General features: G+C 38.3%; 2 protein-coding genes across 4 annotated transcripts in view; one reads left to right on the plus strand and one right to left on the minus strand.

Moving 5' to 3' along the window:
• The window catches only part of LOC123880684 (FH1/FH2 domain-containing protein 3), a 95,437-nt gene extending 80,849 nt beyond the window's left edge, over positions 1-14,588 (minus strand). For all 3 annotated transcript variants that reach the window (XM_045928927.1, XM_045928926.1, XM_045928925.1), the window contains exon 1: positions 14,493-14,588. The gene's annotated coding sequence lies outside the window, so the exon portion shown is untranslated. The remainder of the gene's footprint in view (positions 1-14,492) is intronic.
• On the plus strand, positions 3,218-16,512 carry LOC123880693. Its single transcript, XM_045928954.1, has 3 exons — positions 3,218-5,958; positions 14,731-14,734; positions 16,502-16,512. The coding sequence occupies exon 1, from the start codon at positions 3,508-3,510 to the stop codon at positions 5,569-5,571; it is 2,064 nt and encodes a 687-aa protein (XP_045784910.1). The 5' UTR covers positions 3,218-3,507; the 3' UTR covers positions 5,572-5,958; positions 14,731-14,734; positions 16,502-16,512.
• Positions 16,513-17,971: the final 1,459 nt, after the last annotated feature.

Raw genomic sequence — 17,971 nt, forward strand, 5'->3', positions numbered from 1 at the left:
TGTGACGTCACCTGCCAGTATTTCATAGAAGCTCGCATATTAAGCGCGTGTTTTGACGTTTGATAAAAAGATCTGATTTTACTATCTGTCAAACACCGGATTGTTGAGGTTGTTGACTTCCAGATCGATGTGCCAATATATGCCTACTATTATGAAAATCACTAATCATATTTTATTACCATTATCTACTAGCGTTTCTTAATAGTTCAAAAATAGTCGTAACGATTCGATATTTCCGGACTAACCTATATCGATTGAGCCACAAACCGTGCAATGGAATAAGTTCAGTACCCTTAGTAAAAGTGTTTGAAAAGTAAGTAAATGAACAAGGCTTGAGGAGTCGTGGGACGAGCATGGGTCTCTTCTCAGGGTAACAAAGGTTCGGGTACAGTCTGCTACGGTGACTAAGAGCGGATTGGCAGATTTCACATACTTACCTTTGAAAACTTTATGGAGATCTCTCAGACAAATTTATGGAAAACATCGTAAGGAACCATGAAGGAACCTCACCATGGAAGAAAACTTCGTGAGGTAGAGCAAGTAAAACGTAATTATGTCTTTGTACTATTATATCAACGAAATTTAGGTTACGGTTTTTCATAAGCGTGTCTACGGAACCCTAAAATATGCGTGATCAGATCTTTACCAGTTATTCAAGGAAACGAGCTAAAAGGATTATGGTCTATGAAGTGGGATTGTGTTATAGATTCCGATATCGTCGCAGCCCGCGGCGCGGCGTGTTGGAAAGCGAGTGAAAAGGGCCCAGAGGTCAGCTGCGAACCCTTCCGGCGAACGGTGGCCAACTACCGCTACTATATTGATAACTAGCTGATGCCCGCGACTTCGTCCACATGAATTTCATTTTTCTGAAAATTCCGTGGGAACTCATTGATTTTCCGGGATAGAAGTAGACTATGTCCCTCTCCAGATCTTTAAATATTCATGTCTAACTTTAGTTCTTTAAGGATTGGACCATTTTAGCAGAGTGGACTAGTTTTTACCTCATAATCCATCAACCGATAGAGTCCACTACTGGAAATAGGTCTCTTGTGAACTAGTTTTAACCTCATCATCATCAACCGATAGACGTCATCGTCCACTGCCAGACATAAGTCTCTTGTAGGAACTTTGACACGCCACGATCATGCTTGCCCGGCCTAATCCACCGGCTCCTTGCGCCTCGCTTGATGTCGACCGGCCACCTATTAGGAAGTCTTCCGACGCTACGCTTTGCGGTGTGTGGTTTGCATTTCCAGCATCTTGGGACCCCAACTTCTAGCGGTTTTCTGAACTACGTGTTCTGCCCATTGTCACTTTTTGCGTCACAACCCGCTGAGTTATGTTCACCTTATTTCTGATTTGACCACGTAGACCACCTTTCCATCGCCCGTATTGTTATAGCGTCACTGTACGGTTATCAAACAGTGGCCGTAGAGTGTCGGGAAGCCGTGGCGACCCCATTTCTGCGGAGCGATCAACCCATACCGCGAGTCTTTGACACTTGCCGAGAGTAGGGCATTTATTTTCGTGATGTACCGACGTAAATAAATCTAACGGCTCCTATATCGTGATTGTGTGTCGGAGTCATGGACTTGGAATAGCCTAGACGCTGCATTAAATAGTACGAAAAATTGAAAACCAATCGAGCTTATTTTTTACCCTACTACGGAAAGCCAAATGGTTAATTGACTTTAACCAACAGGTTAAATGATTTTAGCAGTCTATGTATGTATGTTTGTATCAGATTATGTGTGTTCCACCGTAGCGCCCAAATTACTGGGCCGGCTTTCCGGGGCCCGGCACGACTCGCCCGGCAACTCGGATGTCTATGCGCACGAAATTGCGGCGACTGCGCGCGTGTACACACGACTACAGCTTAGCTACATAGTTTACAGATTGTAACGATCGCCGTTGACCGAGTCGCACGGGCGACTAGTCGCCTGGCAACGTAATGGGTCAAAATGTAAAGTAAAATCTTCAAAAGTTTGAGATAGGACGTGTTGCCAGTCCACAGTCGATATACTTGACTCTAAAGACATATTTTTGACTACAGTAGAGAGGAAGTAAGTAATTAACGGTCTAAAAATAACAGGTATTAATATACAAAATACTTCTGTGTTCGTTCGTCAAACGTCATATTTTCGAGTAAGACTTGTATGGTTGACCCCGTTGGCACAGCGTTCTCTTTGCATCTGCCAAGAAAGTCGCTTCTGGGTTCGACTCCCTTCGTGTTTATTTTTTAACCCCCGACCCAAAAAGAGGGGTTGTTATGTGTAAAACTGCATTTATTAATCGTGCATGTCAAATAATGATTCAGTAGCCAATAAACCATGAGTTAAAGTAGACGTGTTTCCTTTCTTCTGAAAGCCAATTCAAGTGAACCTTATTACCACAACATATGGTTGAAATCGAGCCGGATCGAATTCGCGAGTTACGATTCTAAAAATACATTCCTACCGGCGATAATACATTTTTGTTCGAAGCGTGGACATTTACTTACCTACGTAATTCTTACTCACGTTACGTTATTCATTACTTTGCGAAGTTATACAAAAATTATGCTGTTTTAGAAGATAATTTAAAGTGAACGTGTGTTTGTAGTGAAATACAATGAGTGTACCACTAAGTAATGAACAACAACAGTTGGTAAATGCATTGGAAGACACGTATAATTTATTACAAAAAGCACAAACCAACTTAAAGAAATGTTCAAAGCAGAGATTAACGCGAGGATACATTGAGGCGCGTCTGCAAAGTATTGAGGGATACTGGCAAAGTTTTAAGACTACGCATCAAGAACTGGTGAAATGTACACCAAAGTGCAAAAGGAACGAAATTCCGTATTTCCTCAACGAAGATTTCTTTGTCGTCGAAGATTTGTACACTTGCACCGTGGGGGATTTAAGGGATATGCTTTCATCGCCGTCACAGCTCTCACAACCAACAGCAAGTATGAAACACAATGAATCTATTGTGAAATTACCTCGAATAGAAATACCAAAGTTCACCGGATCTTATGAAGACTGGCCTACATTCAGAGACCTATTTACATCATTAGTTCACAATTCATCATTAAGTAAGGTTGAAAAGTTACACTACCTTAAGACAAGTGTCGTCGGTGAACCTGCTGAACTCCTTAAACATGTTTACGTATTGGAGTCAAATTACGAACAGGCTTGGAACATACTGAACCATAGATATGGTAACATAAGATTAATCGTAAATTCCTTACTGCACAAATTATTTAATTTGAAGAAACTCACTTCACCCTCCGCTAACCACTTAAAAAACTTATTGGATACCACCACTCAGTGTCTGAACAATCTTAAAAATCAAGACATACCTACGGACTCCTGGGATCAAATTATTATTTATCTAGTTGTTCAAAAATTAGATACGGACACTCACAAAGATTGGGAAGAGTACTCATTTCGAGAAGACACGAATAGATTACCTGCCTGGGTTGAGCTAAGGACATTTCTGGAGACAAAATTCCGATCATTGGAGATGGTGAACCCCACAACTATTAAGGCGAAATCTTTCCATGTGACCACTTCAGAAGATAACGACTTTGCCTCACCACCAAGAACGTGCTATATGTGTAAAGCTGATCACAATCTATGTCACTGTAAAGAATTTTGTAGCTTACAACCATCAGAACGATGTGAATTTATTAAGAAAAATAGGCTTTGCTACAATTGCATGATGATGGGACATTCAGTGATAAGATGTAGGGTACCGACATCTTGTAAGATATGCCATCGCCGACACCACACATTATTACATACTAGCGACGGAGCAGCTGAAAATGTAGAATTACATCACAGTCTAATAGAAGAAGAAGAAGAAGCAGAAACTAAATCAGAAAAACCAGAGCAATCAGACATTGCAATATCTACACACTTTGCTTCCGGAAAGTCGACATCACTACTACCTACTGCCTTAGTCATAGTAAAGGATGATGAGGGTCATAATACAATTTTACGAGCTTTAGTGGATCAGGGTTCTCAAGCCAATTTTATTACCGAGAGAGCAGCACAACTATTGAAGATAAAAAGAATACAAGCTAAGGGAACAATCACAGGGGTTGGTAATACACAAACAACAGTTAATCACATGGCACAGCTCGAGATCTTATCTAAATATGAGGAGGAATTTAAGCTTAGCATAAATGCGTACATAATGCCGACGCGATTAACGACCCAATTGCCATCAAAACCTATTACAAGTACAGTCTATACGTCACATATACAAGGAATCACTCTAGCTGATCCAAGCTTCAACACACCAGGGCGAATCGACATGTTGTTAGGAGTTGAAGTTTATGCTCAGATATTGAAGGCTGATATTCTGAACGGTCCTCCAGGCTCTCCATGTGCTCAGTATACAAGCCTCGGCTGGATTTTATTCGGAGATATACATGAAGAAACTTCACAAGAACAAATACTTGTAACGCATCATGAATTCAAGGTAGATGACATGAGGGACGGAGATACAGATATAACAAGAATGTACACTAAAGATAAAGAAGATTGTGGAAACATATACAAGGAAACACGTAACAGAAATGAAGATGGGCGATACCGAACAGAAAATCCAAAATCAAAGAGGCTATTACAGCTAGAAAGGTGTTCCAAGAAGGATAAGAAATTAAAGGTTAAATATACACAAATAATGAATGAATACGGTGAAAAGAGACCTAATATAGAACGAAATCCTAAAGACGAAAGAAACAATCCAGGCTTTTATCTAGTTATCTTTTATTTTATTTTTTATCTTTTAATTCATCGTCCAGTTTTTAAATACGATATTCAAACTACGCAGACTAGTTCGATATTCGATACCTCATATATAGGTACAAAATATAATGTAGCATTCAACATCGAATTGCGTTTGAAAAATGTAGAATATGTCTCAGACATACAAAAGATAAATCAACAGTTTCCCCAACCAACCACCAAGGAAGATAAGGATTTTCAACGCATTCTTTGGCACCCTAACAACCAATATCCAGTTAAGGAGCACCGTATCGTTATGGTGACGTTTAGTACTGCATGTGCACCATATCTCGCGGTAAAAACTCTTCACCAAATTCCCAGTGATGAAAAGCAGATTAACTTGGGAGATGACATGCTGAAGTTTCATATAAAATTACCGCCTGTGTTGTTTATCATAACAAAGAGAAAAATATTGTCTGATATACAAACTCGGTTTACTCCTCTTGGTTGTTTGGCTCCTTCACTTGTACCTGCAAAATTAATTATACAAAAGGTATGGCTTCGAGATTTACAGTGGGAAGAAGAACCGGAACCTGAAATTAAAAATGAATGGTTAGAAGTCAGAGAAAGTTTAAATGGCGTTACACATACAAAGGCGAATAGATCGTTAGACACTTTACAAAAAACTTTGAAGGAGGTTACTATACTTGAATATTGTGATGCTTCGATGAAGGCTGAGGAAGCCGTTCTCCTCTTCAAGTCACTGAAACAAATCGGCGAGGCGATGCGAATGTATATGACCCAAATATTCCAACTCTATGATCGTATTATCAGAGCTACAAGGAGACCCTAATAGACGGGCCAGATCTTTGTTAGAAATAGGGCGATCACAATACTCGAGAAAGTTGAAAATAAATGGTACCACATGCAATACCAAAACAGAAGAATTTAGCTGTAGAAAGATTAAATAATGAAGATACCGAACAAGAGAAGGTAAAACCAATGGATACGTACTTGAGCTGAGTGTTAAGGTTGTAGATACCACTTCAGTTTGTAAAAAAAACTGAAGGAAAGCCTCCAGGAAAGGGACATTTAGGACAGATAGTTAATATACATCCTGATCCCGATAGACTCACTAGAGTTTATAGTGTGAAAAGTGGATACAGCAATGTAAACCGATCTATTTCTATGTTTTGTTTTATACCAGTTGATCTAATTAAGTAATGAATTAATGAATTTTGTATACCTATTTGTTTTACACAATTTAAAATTTAATTTGTCTATATTTAAGTATGATGCGAGAAAACCATTTTATTGTCAGCGATAAAATAGTTGCTTAGATGATTTATACATGCTGTAATGGACCTAATTTCGTGAAATCATTTAATATGTTTAAAGAATAATTATTTAATTAAAAGGTCTCTTAGAGCCCTTTTGGCGGGCGGCATGTTATGTGTAAAACTGCATTTATTAATCGTGCATGTCAAATAATGATTCAGTAGCCAATAAACCATGAGTTAAAGTAGACGTGTTTCCTTTCTTCTGAAAGCCAATTCAAGTGAACCTTATTACCACAACAGGGGTGTTATAAGTTTGACGTGTGTATCTGTGTATCTGTGTATCTGTGTATCTGTGTATCTGTGTATCTGTCTGTGGCATCGTAGCGCCTAAACGAATGAACCGATTTTAATTTAGTTTTTTTTGTTTGAAAGGTGGCTTGATCGAGAGTGTTCTTAGCTATAATCCAAAAAAATTGGTGCAGCCGTTTAAGAGTTATCAGCTCTTTTCTAGTATTCTTGTATAAAAGAAGGTTACATAACCGTTAGGTTCATAATATTATGTCAATTGACAAATGTCAAGCTGTCAAGATGGACGTTGCCTAAATACATAATTATTTATTTGAAAATGATGTTTTGGAAAACTCAGATACTTTGGATCGTAGGCGCGGAATAGTCCAAGAAAATCGGTTCAGCCGTTTGAAAGTTATCAGGTCTTTTCGGTCTGTTCTAGTTACTGTAACCTTCACTTGTCGGGGGTGTTATAAATTTTTAATTTACACTTGTCTACTTTTTGTAAAAGGTCACTTTCGTTCACGTAGACAAATTAGCTGTTATTTTAAGGAAGTAAAACTAAATAAAGCAAGTAGAAAGGCTCAAGTGGGCAAAGTTTTGGATACAGTCTTTTCGATAGAATCTGCGCAAAATGAACCTATTAATTATATTCTAGGTACCTACTTAATATTATAAAGAGGTATAAGTTTGTTTGTAAGAGGTAATCTCTGAAACTATTGAACCGATTTTGTGAATTCTTTCACCAGTAGAAAGCTACATTATTCATGAGTGACATAGGCTATATTTTATTTTCCAAAAATCAGAGATCTCTGTGAAAATTGTAAAAAGCTCCCCAAGCGGAGCCGGATCAGGTCCAATTTTTGAACTACAACTTCGTTAACAAAATAGCCGCCAAACAGAACAGCTGTTATGAGGTCGAAAGAAGAGTGAATAGGCACCTTCTGAGCAGGCGCGCTCCACCTTAGGCTGCATCATCTCCTGCTTGGTGTGATTGCAGCCAAGAGCAAGCCCACTTAGTTATTTAAAAACATGTCCAGCTATGGACGTCTATTAGTTGATATGGTGGCGGCTCCCGTTGGTAAATGCAGAGACATTTTCAAAAACAACGCAAAGTCTAGGGTTGCAAAAACACAATAAGCGCATAAATAAGTTGATCATCTTGTCAGCAAGCTTGTTTTTTACTAGACTCGTGTACGAGCTGGTTCGGGCTAAATGCGCGGCGCTTGACACAAATGACAGGGTGAATTAGGGTTGCCATCCTTGCCACAGAGATGGACACGGATAGCAATTAGAATGTTACCGACAAAGCCGAGCCGCTCCGGTATTGCCGTGTAGAAACCGCAGTTGTAAGGATTAAATTAAAACTGCCGTACCCCTTCCAGGTTAGCAAGCTTCCATCTTAGACTGCATCATCACTTACCCTTACTTAGATGAGATTGCAGTCAAGGGCTAACTTGTATCTAAATAAAATAGAATAAATGTCAAAAATCGCGTGAAAACCCATTTTATATGTAACACAGTTTGCTACCTCCCTTGTGAAAAATTACTTATTATGTAAGATGATTCTTCTTTATTGCTTACATTCGCGTGCGCATGGTCATTGACCTGAGCTAAAGACCACGCGACCGAGAACACTCGCATCGCGGTGTTATAATATGATATTATTATATATAATATGATGTAAAGTAATCATTTTATAGGATTATAGGATTTGATCGCGTATCGCACAAAGGCGAAAGTTTGTATTTGTGTGTGTGTGTGTGTCTGTGTGTGTATGTTTGTTACTCCTTCACGCAAAAGCTACTAGACGGATTTGTCTGTAATTTCGAAAAACCTAAATCCACGCGGGCGAAGTCGCGGGCATCGGCTAGTATATAATATGATGTAAAGTAATCATTTTATAAACAAAAGGATTTGATCGCGTATCGCACTTTTCCCGGCGCTTTAGACCTTCTGGAGTTTGATTTTCACCCGTATCATGATATTTTCACTGTCAGTCTGCTGAGCGAGGCCCCATTGGCAACCCTACTTGATAAGTACCTACCTACTTTATTATGTCCTATGAATTACTAATATTTTTGAACTCTATACGTTTAGTAATACAGCTATGAACTCGAACTGTTGTCGTGTGTATACGTGTGTTTGTATGAATGCAAGAATGTATGTATGGAACCGCCGCGTATAGTTAAAAATAGCGAATGCTGCATTCGATGCAATGGGATATCCTGACAAATTATTTATATATAAATAGGTGTGTTACCCGTTTGTCCTTATGTCCGTTTGGTTGGAAGTTGTTCTTATGCACAAATATGGTTTATTAGTTGAAATATCTACTGCCGAACCGCTCTTACCGAGTCACTTTTTAGGGTTCCGTACGTACCCAAAGTGTGAAAACGGAGCTCTATTAATGACACTCTACGGTCTGTCTGTCTGTCCGCCTGTCTGTCTGTCGGTCACAGGTCTCTAGCTCGTATTTAGCTCTAGGGTTGCGAAGCTGAAGTGGCAATGGGCGGGGCGGGACTTAGGCTAAGATCTTAGTGAAATAGTATCTAAAGTTTCAGTTAAAACGAGACAGAATTCTGCCAGTAATATAACACTGTCTCGTTTTAAAATCTAAGATAAGTCAAAGTGTGCTCTATAAACAGCCTTATAGTTCGAGGATAGAAGTTGATATTATGTCAAGTGACAAGGTGCTGGAAGGGCGACCTCACACGGAAATTGCAGCATTGAGAATATCCAGCAGGGGACATAAACATGCCATTTTGATATTTTACAGTAGTGACTAACAAGTGACTCCTAAACTTTAAACGGGTGCGTATTGAACATTTAAAAGATCACTATACAAGTGTAAATTAAAAATTTATAACACCCCCGACGATCCAAAGTATTTGAGTTTTCCAAAACATCATTTTCAAATAAATAATTATGTATTTAGGCAACGTCCATCTTGACAGCTTGACATTTGTCTATTGACATAATATTATGAACCTAACGGTTATCTAACCTTCTTTTCTACAAGAAAACTAGAAAAGAGCTGATAACTCTTAAACGGCTGAACCAATTTTTTTAGATTATAGCTAAGAACACTCTCGATCAAGCCACCTTTCAAACAAAAAAAAAGTAAATTAAAATCGGTTCATTCGTTTAGGCGCTACGATGCCACAGACAGATACACAGATACACAGATACACAGATACACACGTCAAACTTATAACACCCCTCTTTTTGGGTCGGGGGTTAAAAATATGCGAAAGAGTGTTTATCTGTCTGTTAGCTTTTCACGCCCATCCACGTAACTGATTTTGACATTTGGTACGGACAGAGCTTACATCCCGGAAATGGGCGGTAGCTACTTTTTATCCCGGAAAATCAAAGAGTTCCCACGGGATTTTTAAAAACCAATGTCACTCACCAGGTCTTTAATTATACGCATGCAAAAAATCATGTCGACCCGTTGCTCGGATGCGACGTGATTGAAGGACGAACCCACAAACTAACACACGTGTTTTCGCATTATTTATAACAATTAGTACTTACGTATGATTATATGAGCGAAATTTCGTGTTTTTCAATCGATGTCAGTGACGCTCAAATCGACGATTTTTTTTTTGTTTTCCAACTATAAACCTGAACAATTTGTTTTGGACCATAGTTACGTACTAATAGGAGCTATTTTCCTTTAGTTTAAATATTTAAATAATACTTGGTTGGTGTGCGGAAATGGATAATGGCTTCTTTAGCGAATTAAATTAACAACCTTTGTTTAGCTTTGCAGACGATTATTTAGTTATTTATAATTGTTACGCAAACGACGTAAAGCTCTGGTCATACACAACGTACATAATGGAAATGGGATGGAAAAGACTTAAAAATATTAGTTTAAAACATGTTCAAAATTGTTTTTTTAAATAAAGGACATGTTTAAAACGCGAGTGTTAAACGTTTGTTTAAAACAATGCCAACCCCAAATTCAAAGAGTTCCCAGGGAGGCCAAGACGATATATTTTTACCCAACTGCGGCAAAGCCAAAAGGAAGGGTTATGATTTTAGCAGTCTATGTATGTATGTGTGTATGTTTGTATCCAGATTCTGTGTGTTCCACCGTAGCGCCTAAACTACTGGGTCGATTTTGATGAATGAGATGTCAATCGATTCGTCGTAAAGGCCCGGGTGAGATAGGCTACATTTTTTACCAAAAAAATGACCTAACAGATGTTACATGAAAAAAAGTGGGAGTCTCCAAATATTTTTTTTTGCTATTGTATCAAGTGTCAAATGAAAGAAGAGAAAATTCTGAGTTCATAAATATAAATGTACCACAACATTAAAATATACCAAGCGACAGAAAAACAATTTTACTATAATATTTAGCGTTTATTAAGACGATCGCAGTCGGGTTTTAGTTTTCAACTTTATTTATCCAATAAACTTGGAACCTGGATTTTCATCATACATTGGAATTTAGAACCCTTTTGGGCCACAGCCGGACGCGAAAATAGTCGTTTAAAAGGCACGGCATCGTACCGGAACACTAAATCATTTGGCGGTACGGTTTTGCCGGTAGGGTGGTAACTAGCCAGGACCGAAGCCTCCCACCAAACCAGACTAGACTTAGAGACAATTAGAAAACATTTTAATGAACTCATATTAATAACGATATATCCACGATTTGTGAACATACGAAACTAGAAACGTTATGTAGTACTAGCAGCTGATGCCCGCGACTTCGTTCCCGTGCATATTGATTTTTTTTAAATCCCTTGGGAACTCATTAATTTTTCGGGATAAAAGTAGCCTATATGTTAATCCAGGGTATAATTTATCTCCATTCCAAATTTCAGACAAATCCGGTGAGTAGTTTTTGCTTGAAAGAGTAACAAACATCCATACATACAAACTTTCGCGTTTATGATATTAGTAGGTAAGTAGGTATGTACGTATGTTTACGTTATGTGGATTGAGTCACGGTTTTTGCTTGGCATTGAGGGAATTAGCTTTTATTGTTGTAGAGTGTGTCACCAGAAGTGACGACGCCGTCTTTCGGTATACGGAGTAAGTCATTTTACTATTACGTAAAGTTTTGCGGAGTTTCTTGCCGGCTCGTCGCAGTAGGATTTGTTTTCCGAACCGGTAGTGCCGGTAGTATAGTTTGAACGTTGTTGTGGCTCTCTACCACTGTCTAGAAAACACGGTTTTGTGCCCGCCATTTGAGATTTTAGAACCATATCATCATCATCAATGTCAAAGGGGTTTCAGGGACAAATTATATTTTACTGTACCTACCCTTTCATAAAAAAATTCTCGTCAGTAATATTTTGAAAGACATTGGGGTCCCAAGGCGTAAGAATAGCAACCTAACGCCAGAAAACGTTAGAAGACCCACACTAGTAATTGGATAGACGATATCAAACGAGTCGCAAGGACTAAGAAGCCGCTGGATTCGAAAGCGGCGCAAGATCGTAGCATTTAGAAGTCTCTACAAGAGACCTATGTCCAGCAGTGAACGTTTGTCGGTTGACGATGATGATCCACAACAAGATAAAGTTAAACAGTACTAAAACCCGACTACTACCCGCGAACTGCTGATAGACAGCGATAGATAATATAATAAAATTCTGTTTCTTTCACCCGGTGCATTTTAAAACTGTAGGTACTATATTTATATTTATGAAGTCAGTATTTTTTAACCCCCGACCCAAAAAGAGGGGTGTTATAAGTTTGACGTGTATATCTGTGTATCTGTGTGTCTGTGTGTCTGTGGCATCGTAGCGCCTAAACGAATGAACCGATTTTAATTTACTTTTTTTTGTTTGAAAGGTGGCTTGATCGAGAGTGTTCTTAGATATAATCCAAAGAAATTGGTTCAGCTGTTTAAAAGTTATCAGCTCTTTTCTAGTTTTCTTGTAGAAAAGAAGGTTAGATAACCGTTAGGTTTATAATATTATGTCAATTGACAAATGTCAAGCTGTCAAGATGGACGTTGCCTAGATACATAAATAATTATTTATTTGAAAATGATGTTTTGGAAAACTCAGATACCTACTTTGGATCGTAGGCGCGGAATAGTCCAAGAAAATCGGTTCAGACGTTTGAAATCAGCTCTTTTCTAGTTACTGTAATCTTCACTAGTCGGGGGTGTTATAAATTTTTAATTCCTCTTTCATTTGATATCCCACTCGATGCAATAGCAAAAAAAAAATTGCAGACTCTTTTGGATGTAACATCCGTCGGATCAATTTTTTTCGTATATATAACAAAATTCAAAAAAACCAAACAAAAACCTCTATAAGAAAACTTATAGCTAAGAACACTCCCGATCAAGCCACCTTTCAAACAAAGAAAACTAATCTAAATGCCACAGACAGATACACACGTCAAACTTATAACACCCCTCTTTTTGGGTCGGGGTTTAAAAATGTAGTCTTTGTCATCCGGACCATCATAACGAATTGATTGACACCTTAATTATCTAAATCGGCCCAGCTGTAATTTAGACGCTACGGGGGAACACACAGAATCCATACATAGACTGCTAAAATCATAACCCTTCCTTTTGGCTTTGCCGAAGTCAGTGGGGTAAAAAACTACTTATACCACGTAAATCTACAAGTGTAAATTAAAAATTTATAACACCCCCGACAAGTGAAGGTTACAGTAACTAGAAAATATAGCTGATAACTTTCAAACGGCTGAACCGATTTTCTTGGATTATAGCTAAGAACACTCTCGATCAAGCCACGTTTCAAACAAAAAAAAACTAAATTAAAATCGGTTCATTCGTTTAGACGTTACGATGCCACAGACAGATACACAGATACACACGTCAAACTTATAACACCCCTCTTTTTGGGTCGGGGGTTAATAAAGAAGCCGGTAGGAAAAGGCGATAACGTAAAATAATCATTACATTCTACATTACATCGGCGAACTTGACACATATGCCGGCACTAGGTACTGCTTCCTGCCAACTCGCTTTATTTATGATTCTCAAATACAATGAACACGTGAGTTGAAACATAATAATTGAAAGATAAAGTTAATCGGAGCTAAGTATTCGCTTTTATCACAGACATGAATTTTTAACCCCCGACCCAAAAAGAGGGGTGTTATAAGTTTGACGTGTGTATCTGTGTATCTGTGTGTCGGTGTATCTGTGTATCTGTTTGTGGCATCGTAGCTCCTAAAGTAACGAACCGATTTTAATTTAGTTTTTTTTTGTTTGAAAGGTGGCTTGATCGAGAGTGTTCTTAGCTATAATCCAAGAAAATCGGTTCAGCCGTTTGAAAGTTATCAGCTCTTTTCTAGTTATTGTAACTTTCACTTGTGGGGGTGTTATAAATTTTTAATTTACACTTGTTATAACTAAATTATAGCACAAGTACTTAAAGGGGAAAATCCGAGAACCGTGAATTTCTGGTAACATCACAAAACAATTAAAAAAGTTATTTCTTATATACGATGGTACAGAGCCCTTCTTTTTTGACATCGGTCGGAATACAAAACACTCTATTTTAGCTGTGTCTGTAACGGGCCTAAAAACTGCAAAAGCCGCCCGTTTTAGTTAATTACAGTCCCAACATCCAGCGACATGCATTATGAAAATGCACGACAAAAATAGACTGTTGGGCTACACTCTAAAGCGCACTATACTAGAGACTATTGAGTATATGTAATAAAAGTTAAAACCGCTGGCATTTTTATAGTTATATGGTGTAATAGTAAATGGATTTAAATGTAGGCCTAGTATAAGATTTTTCATTTCACCAATGTTGATAGTATTCGAGTTCTGAAACACTTCAGCGTTAAACCAAGATGGATCTTAACTGCCTTAGTTTAATGCTCATACTTGCCCGTATATCTGAAGCCAGCGCTCCAAGCGGAAACGTTGTGAAATTAAAATCAGTAGTACTGAATTCAAAACTTTATATCAATGAGTTTAAGGTCTATTTTTCTTTGACGCTACTTTGATTCAATCTCGCATTCTGTTAACTTTAACTTTATGATCAACCCATCGCGGATCCGTTACTGAGCACGGCCTAACCCTTCTCGTTATCCGCTCATAAGGAGAAGAGTTAGGCCACAGTCTGTCACGCTGGCCCAGTGCGGTTTGGTAGACTTCACACACCTTTAAGAAAAATATGGAGAATTCTCAGACATGCTCTTCAACTTTGGTGAGATGTAAAATCTGATAGTGATCACTAACCTGGTTTGTTGTAGTGCGTGCGCGATGCAGGGCGGGCGGCCGGCGACTGGGCGGGCGGGGATGCGCGGGCGCCGTCTCACGCGTCAATACGTTTATATATGACTACACGGACACGATACGACTTAATGTCGAATGTAATAATTTTTAAATTCGACTACGATAGCAATTTCATAAGCGAACGAAACGCATCGGGTTTCCCGTACAGTTTATATGTAGTTACTAAGTATTATGTTAAAAGTTCAGTTAATAATAATAGTTAGTTAAAGTTCCCCTTAACTTAATATTGCATTAATAAACACTTCTTGTTACGTTAAAACATTGATTTATTCTGCGTTAAAAAGATTAATAAAGAATGTTACTAAGGCGAGTGTTTGTGTTGAACTGAGTAATAAGTTCTGTGATTTAGCCGACAACGCAACGATGCAACGCGCAGTGTCAGCCTTATTACTAAACATATTATAATTTGATAGGATTTGCACTATAATATTATAAAAGCGAAAGTTTGTGTGTATGTAGGTATGTATGTGTGTGTATGCTTGTTACTCTTTCACACAAAAACGAATGGAAATAGATGTTTCCCTGGATTAATACTTAAGCTACTTTTTATCCCCACATATTGGCATTAGACGTTAACCGTTCAAGTATAGCCATTCAGTTTGAAGCGTTGATTATCGCGACAAATTTTTATTTATTTTATTTATTTATTTGAACTTAAAACTATCATTACAGGCTAACCTAATGCGATAGCTAAGTTAACTTAAATTATTTATATCTACTTACTTATATTATAACTAACTGACTTAAACTTAAATAACCTACTTTGTTTAATTATGGCGTTGTTGGGCATTGATGTAGCCGCAACATGATACTTGGGAATTGGGTCAACGTTGGGGCGTCAATTATAAATTGAACTTTACCTCTCTATGTAATAAACATAATGGTTATATCTGTTAGGAACAAATTCAGCAAAACAAAAACAAGACGCATCATTCGCACCTCTTTTTACCTCGAACGAGCGTAACGACCTTGCTTAGACATATTTATTTAGATTGAAACCAGCAACTGGCTCTAGTCTTTGCCTCCTTACTTGATATTCCACGTATATTGATTGCTTTTTAACCCCCGACCCAAAAAAAAAGGGGGGTTGAAAGTTTGACGTGTGTATCTGTGTATCTGTCTGTGGCATCGTAGCTCTTAAACGAATGAACCGATTTTTTAGTTTATTTTTGCTTGAAAGGTGGCTTGATCGAGAGTGTTCTTAGCTATAATCGAAGTGAATCGGTTTAGCCGGTTAAAAGCTCTTTGCTAGTTTTCTCATAAAGGTTTTTGTGTCGGGGGTTTTTAAATTTTGAGTTATATTTGTCAAAGTAAAGCGCGCTGCCCAAGTCTCCAATTAAATGTAGGTAGGTACTTATAGTTCGCGGCAGGTTGAGATGCCAATCGGGGTATGAGGCAGGGGGCCCGCACCGCCCCTAAGCTTTACATTCAAATCATTGAGCCCGTGTGACTTTGTCGTGTGAGGTTTGCCTTCTCTATACTTGCTATTTTCATACGCCTGATATAACTGTTATAGCAAATACGTATATAGCAGATAAAGGTGTCATTAAACAGTGTGGCACAACCTGAAAAACACCGGCCAAGTGCGAGTCAGACTCGCGCACTGAGGGTTCAACGAATAAGTATATTATACTTATACGTAATTTATAGAACTATACCTATCTATTTCTGTAGTTGTATGATTTACATTCAAATCTATGAGCTCGTGTGACTTTGTTGGTCGTGTGTGGTTTTCTTTCTATATACTTACTTGCTATTTGCATACGCCTGATAAAATTGTTATAGCAAATACGTGTATAGCAGATAAAGGTGCCAATAAACAGTGTGGCACAACCTCAAAAATCGTCCAACACGAAAGGTTCCACTCCCACCCTTGATAAAAAATATACCTAATACTTTTAAATAGAACACTGCAGGTTAATGACGGACTGCGCCATGTATATTTGATTTAGTAAATTAATTTTTTCTTTAACACATTTTTTTTGTGATGTAGCGTGAAATACACGGTTTTCGGTTTTTTTAACTGTGCTATAAGAACTACCTATCTGCCAAATTTCATGATTCTAGGTCAACGGGAAGTACCCTAGGTTTTCTTGACAGACACGACAGACAGACAGACAACAAAGTGATCCTACTCATATAGGGGTTCTTTTTTTCCTTTTGTGGTACGGAACCCTAAAAATGTCTCAGCTCAGCATAAATAAAGGTCGCGCTGCGTTGCGGAGCGCTGTGCGAAGCGACATGACGCAGCAGCACATTGCTCCATACATATAAAAAAAAAAGCCTTAGGTATATTTATCCTTAATAAATTACTAAACAAAGAAAATAATTTTTATTTTTATTTTTAAGGACCTCTCATTGAGTAAAGGCCTCCTCCAGATTTTTCCAGGTTTTCCTGTTTAGAGCCTTTTTTTTCCAGTTTATGCCTCCCGTTTCTTTAATTTCATTTTCCCAGCTTTCTACAGGTCTACCTCTCTTTACATAATATATTGTATTTAAATTATATTTGCCGCGCCGCATCGAGCTGCGCAACTCAAGTGGGTTGACCCCTTAATGCTATGCTCTGAATGTATAAACGCAAGAGCATACAGCTTTTCGTCATAAGCTAGCAAGCAAGAAAAAAATCGCAGTCATACATAAAAGAGGGGTGTAAAACTTGACCCGTATCTCTGTCTGTGCCATCATAACAGTCAAACGGATGGACCTGTTCACACGCAGCTTTTATGCGATGGTGGATTCAATTAGGATAGTTCTTATTTATTAACTTCCCCCTCTTCCCAGACCATCCATCGTCTCCACCCATTGCAAGGCCACTAGAAGTATGGGTCTCCTCTCAGAATGAGAAGCGCTTGGAAGGCTATAGTCCACCAGGCTGGCTCAGTGCAGATCGGCAGCCTTCACATTTACACATACTTATTCACGACATACCTACTCGTACATACAGGTTTCCTCACGATGTTTTTCATTCACCATTAGTCTGAGCAAAATTAAAGTACGTTCTGTAGATATCAGGTTAAGATCTATGGAGCGTACCTTCAAACAAGAGATATTAGTCTTGTCTCGTTTATGAGCTGCTATTGCTACTAGCCGATACCCGCGACTTCGTTCGCGTGGATGTAGGTTATTAAAATTAAATTCCCGTGGGAACTCTTTGATTTTCCGGGATAAAAAGTAGCCTATGTGCTAATCCAGGGTATAATCTATCTCCATTCCAAATTTCAGCCCAATCCGTCCAGTAGTTTTTGCGTGAAGGAGTAACAAACACACACACACACACACACACACACACACACACACACACACACACACACATACAAACTTTCTCCTTTATAATATTATTAGTGTGATGTTATGTATGATCAAAGTTCTCTACATCTCAGGCTGGTATCTATAAAGCGTATTTGATTGTGTTAGACTTCTCA

This window comes from Maniola jurtina, chromosome Z (genome assembly GCF_905333055.1).
Source record: "Maniola jurtina chromosome Z, ilManJurt1.1, whole genome shotgun sequence".
Taxonomy (NCBI): Eukaryota; Metazoa; Arthropoda; class Insecta; order Lepidoptera; family Nymphalidae; genus Maniola; species Maniola jurtina.

Coding starts and splice junctions, on each gene's coding strand:
- LOC123880693 (XM_045928954.1), top strand. CDS start 3,508: ATGGTGAACCCCACAACTATTAAGGCGAAATCTTTCCATGTGACCACT.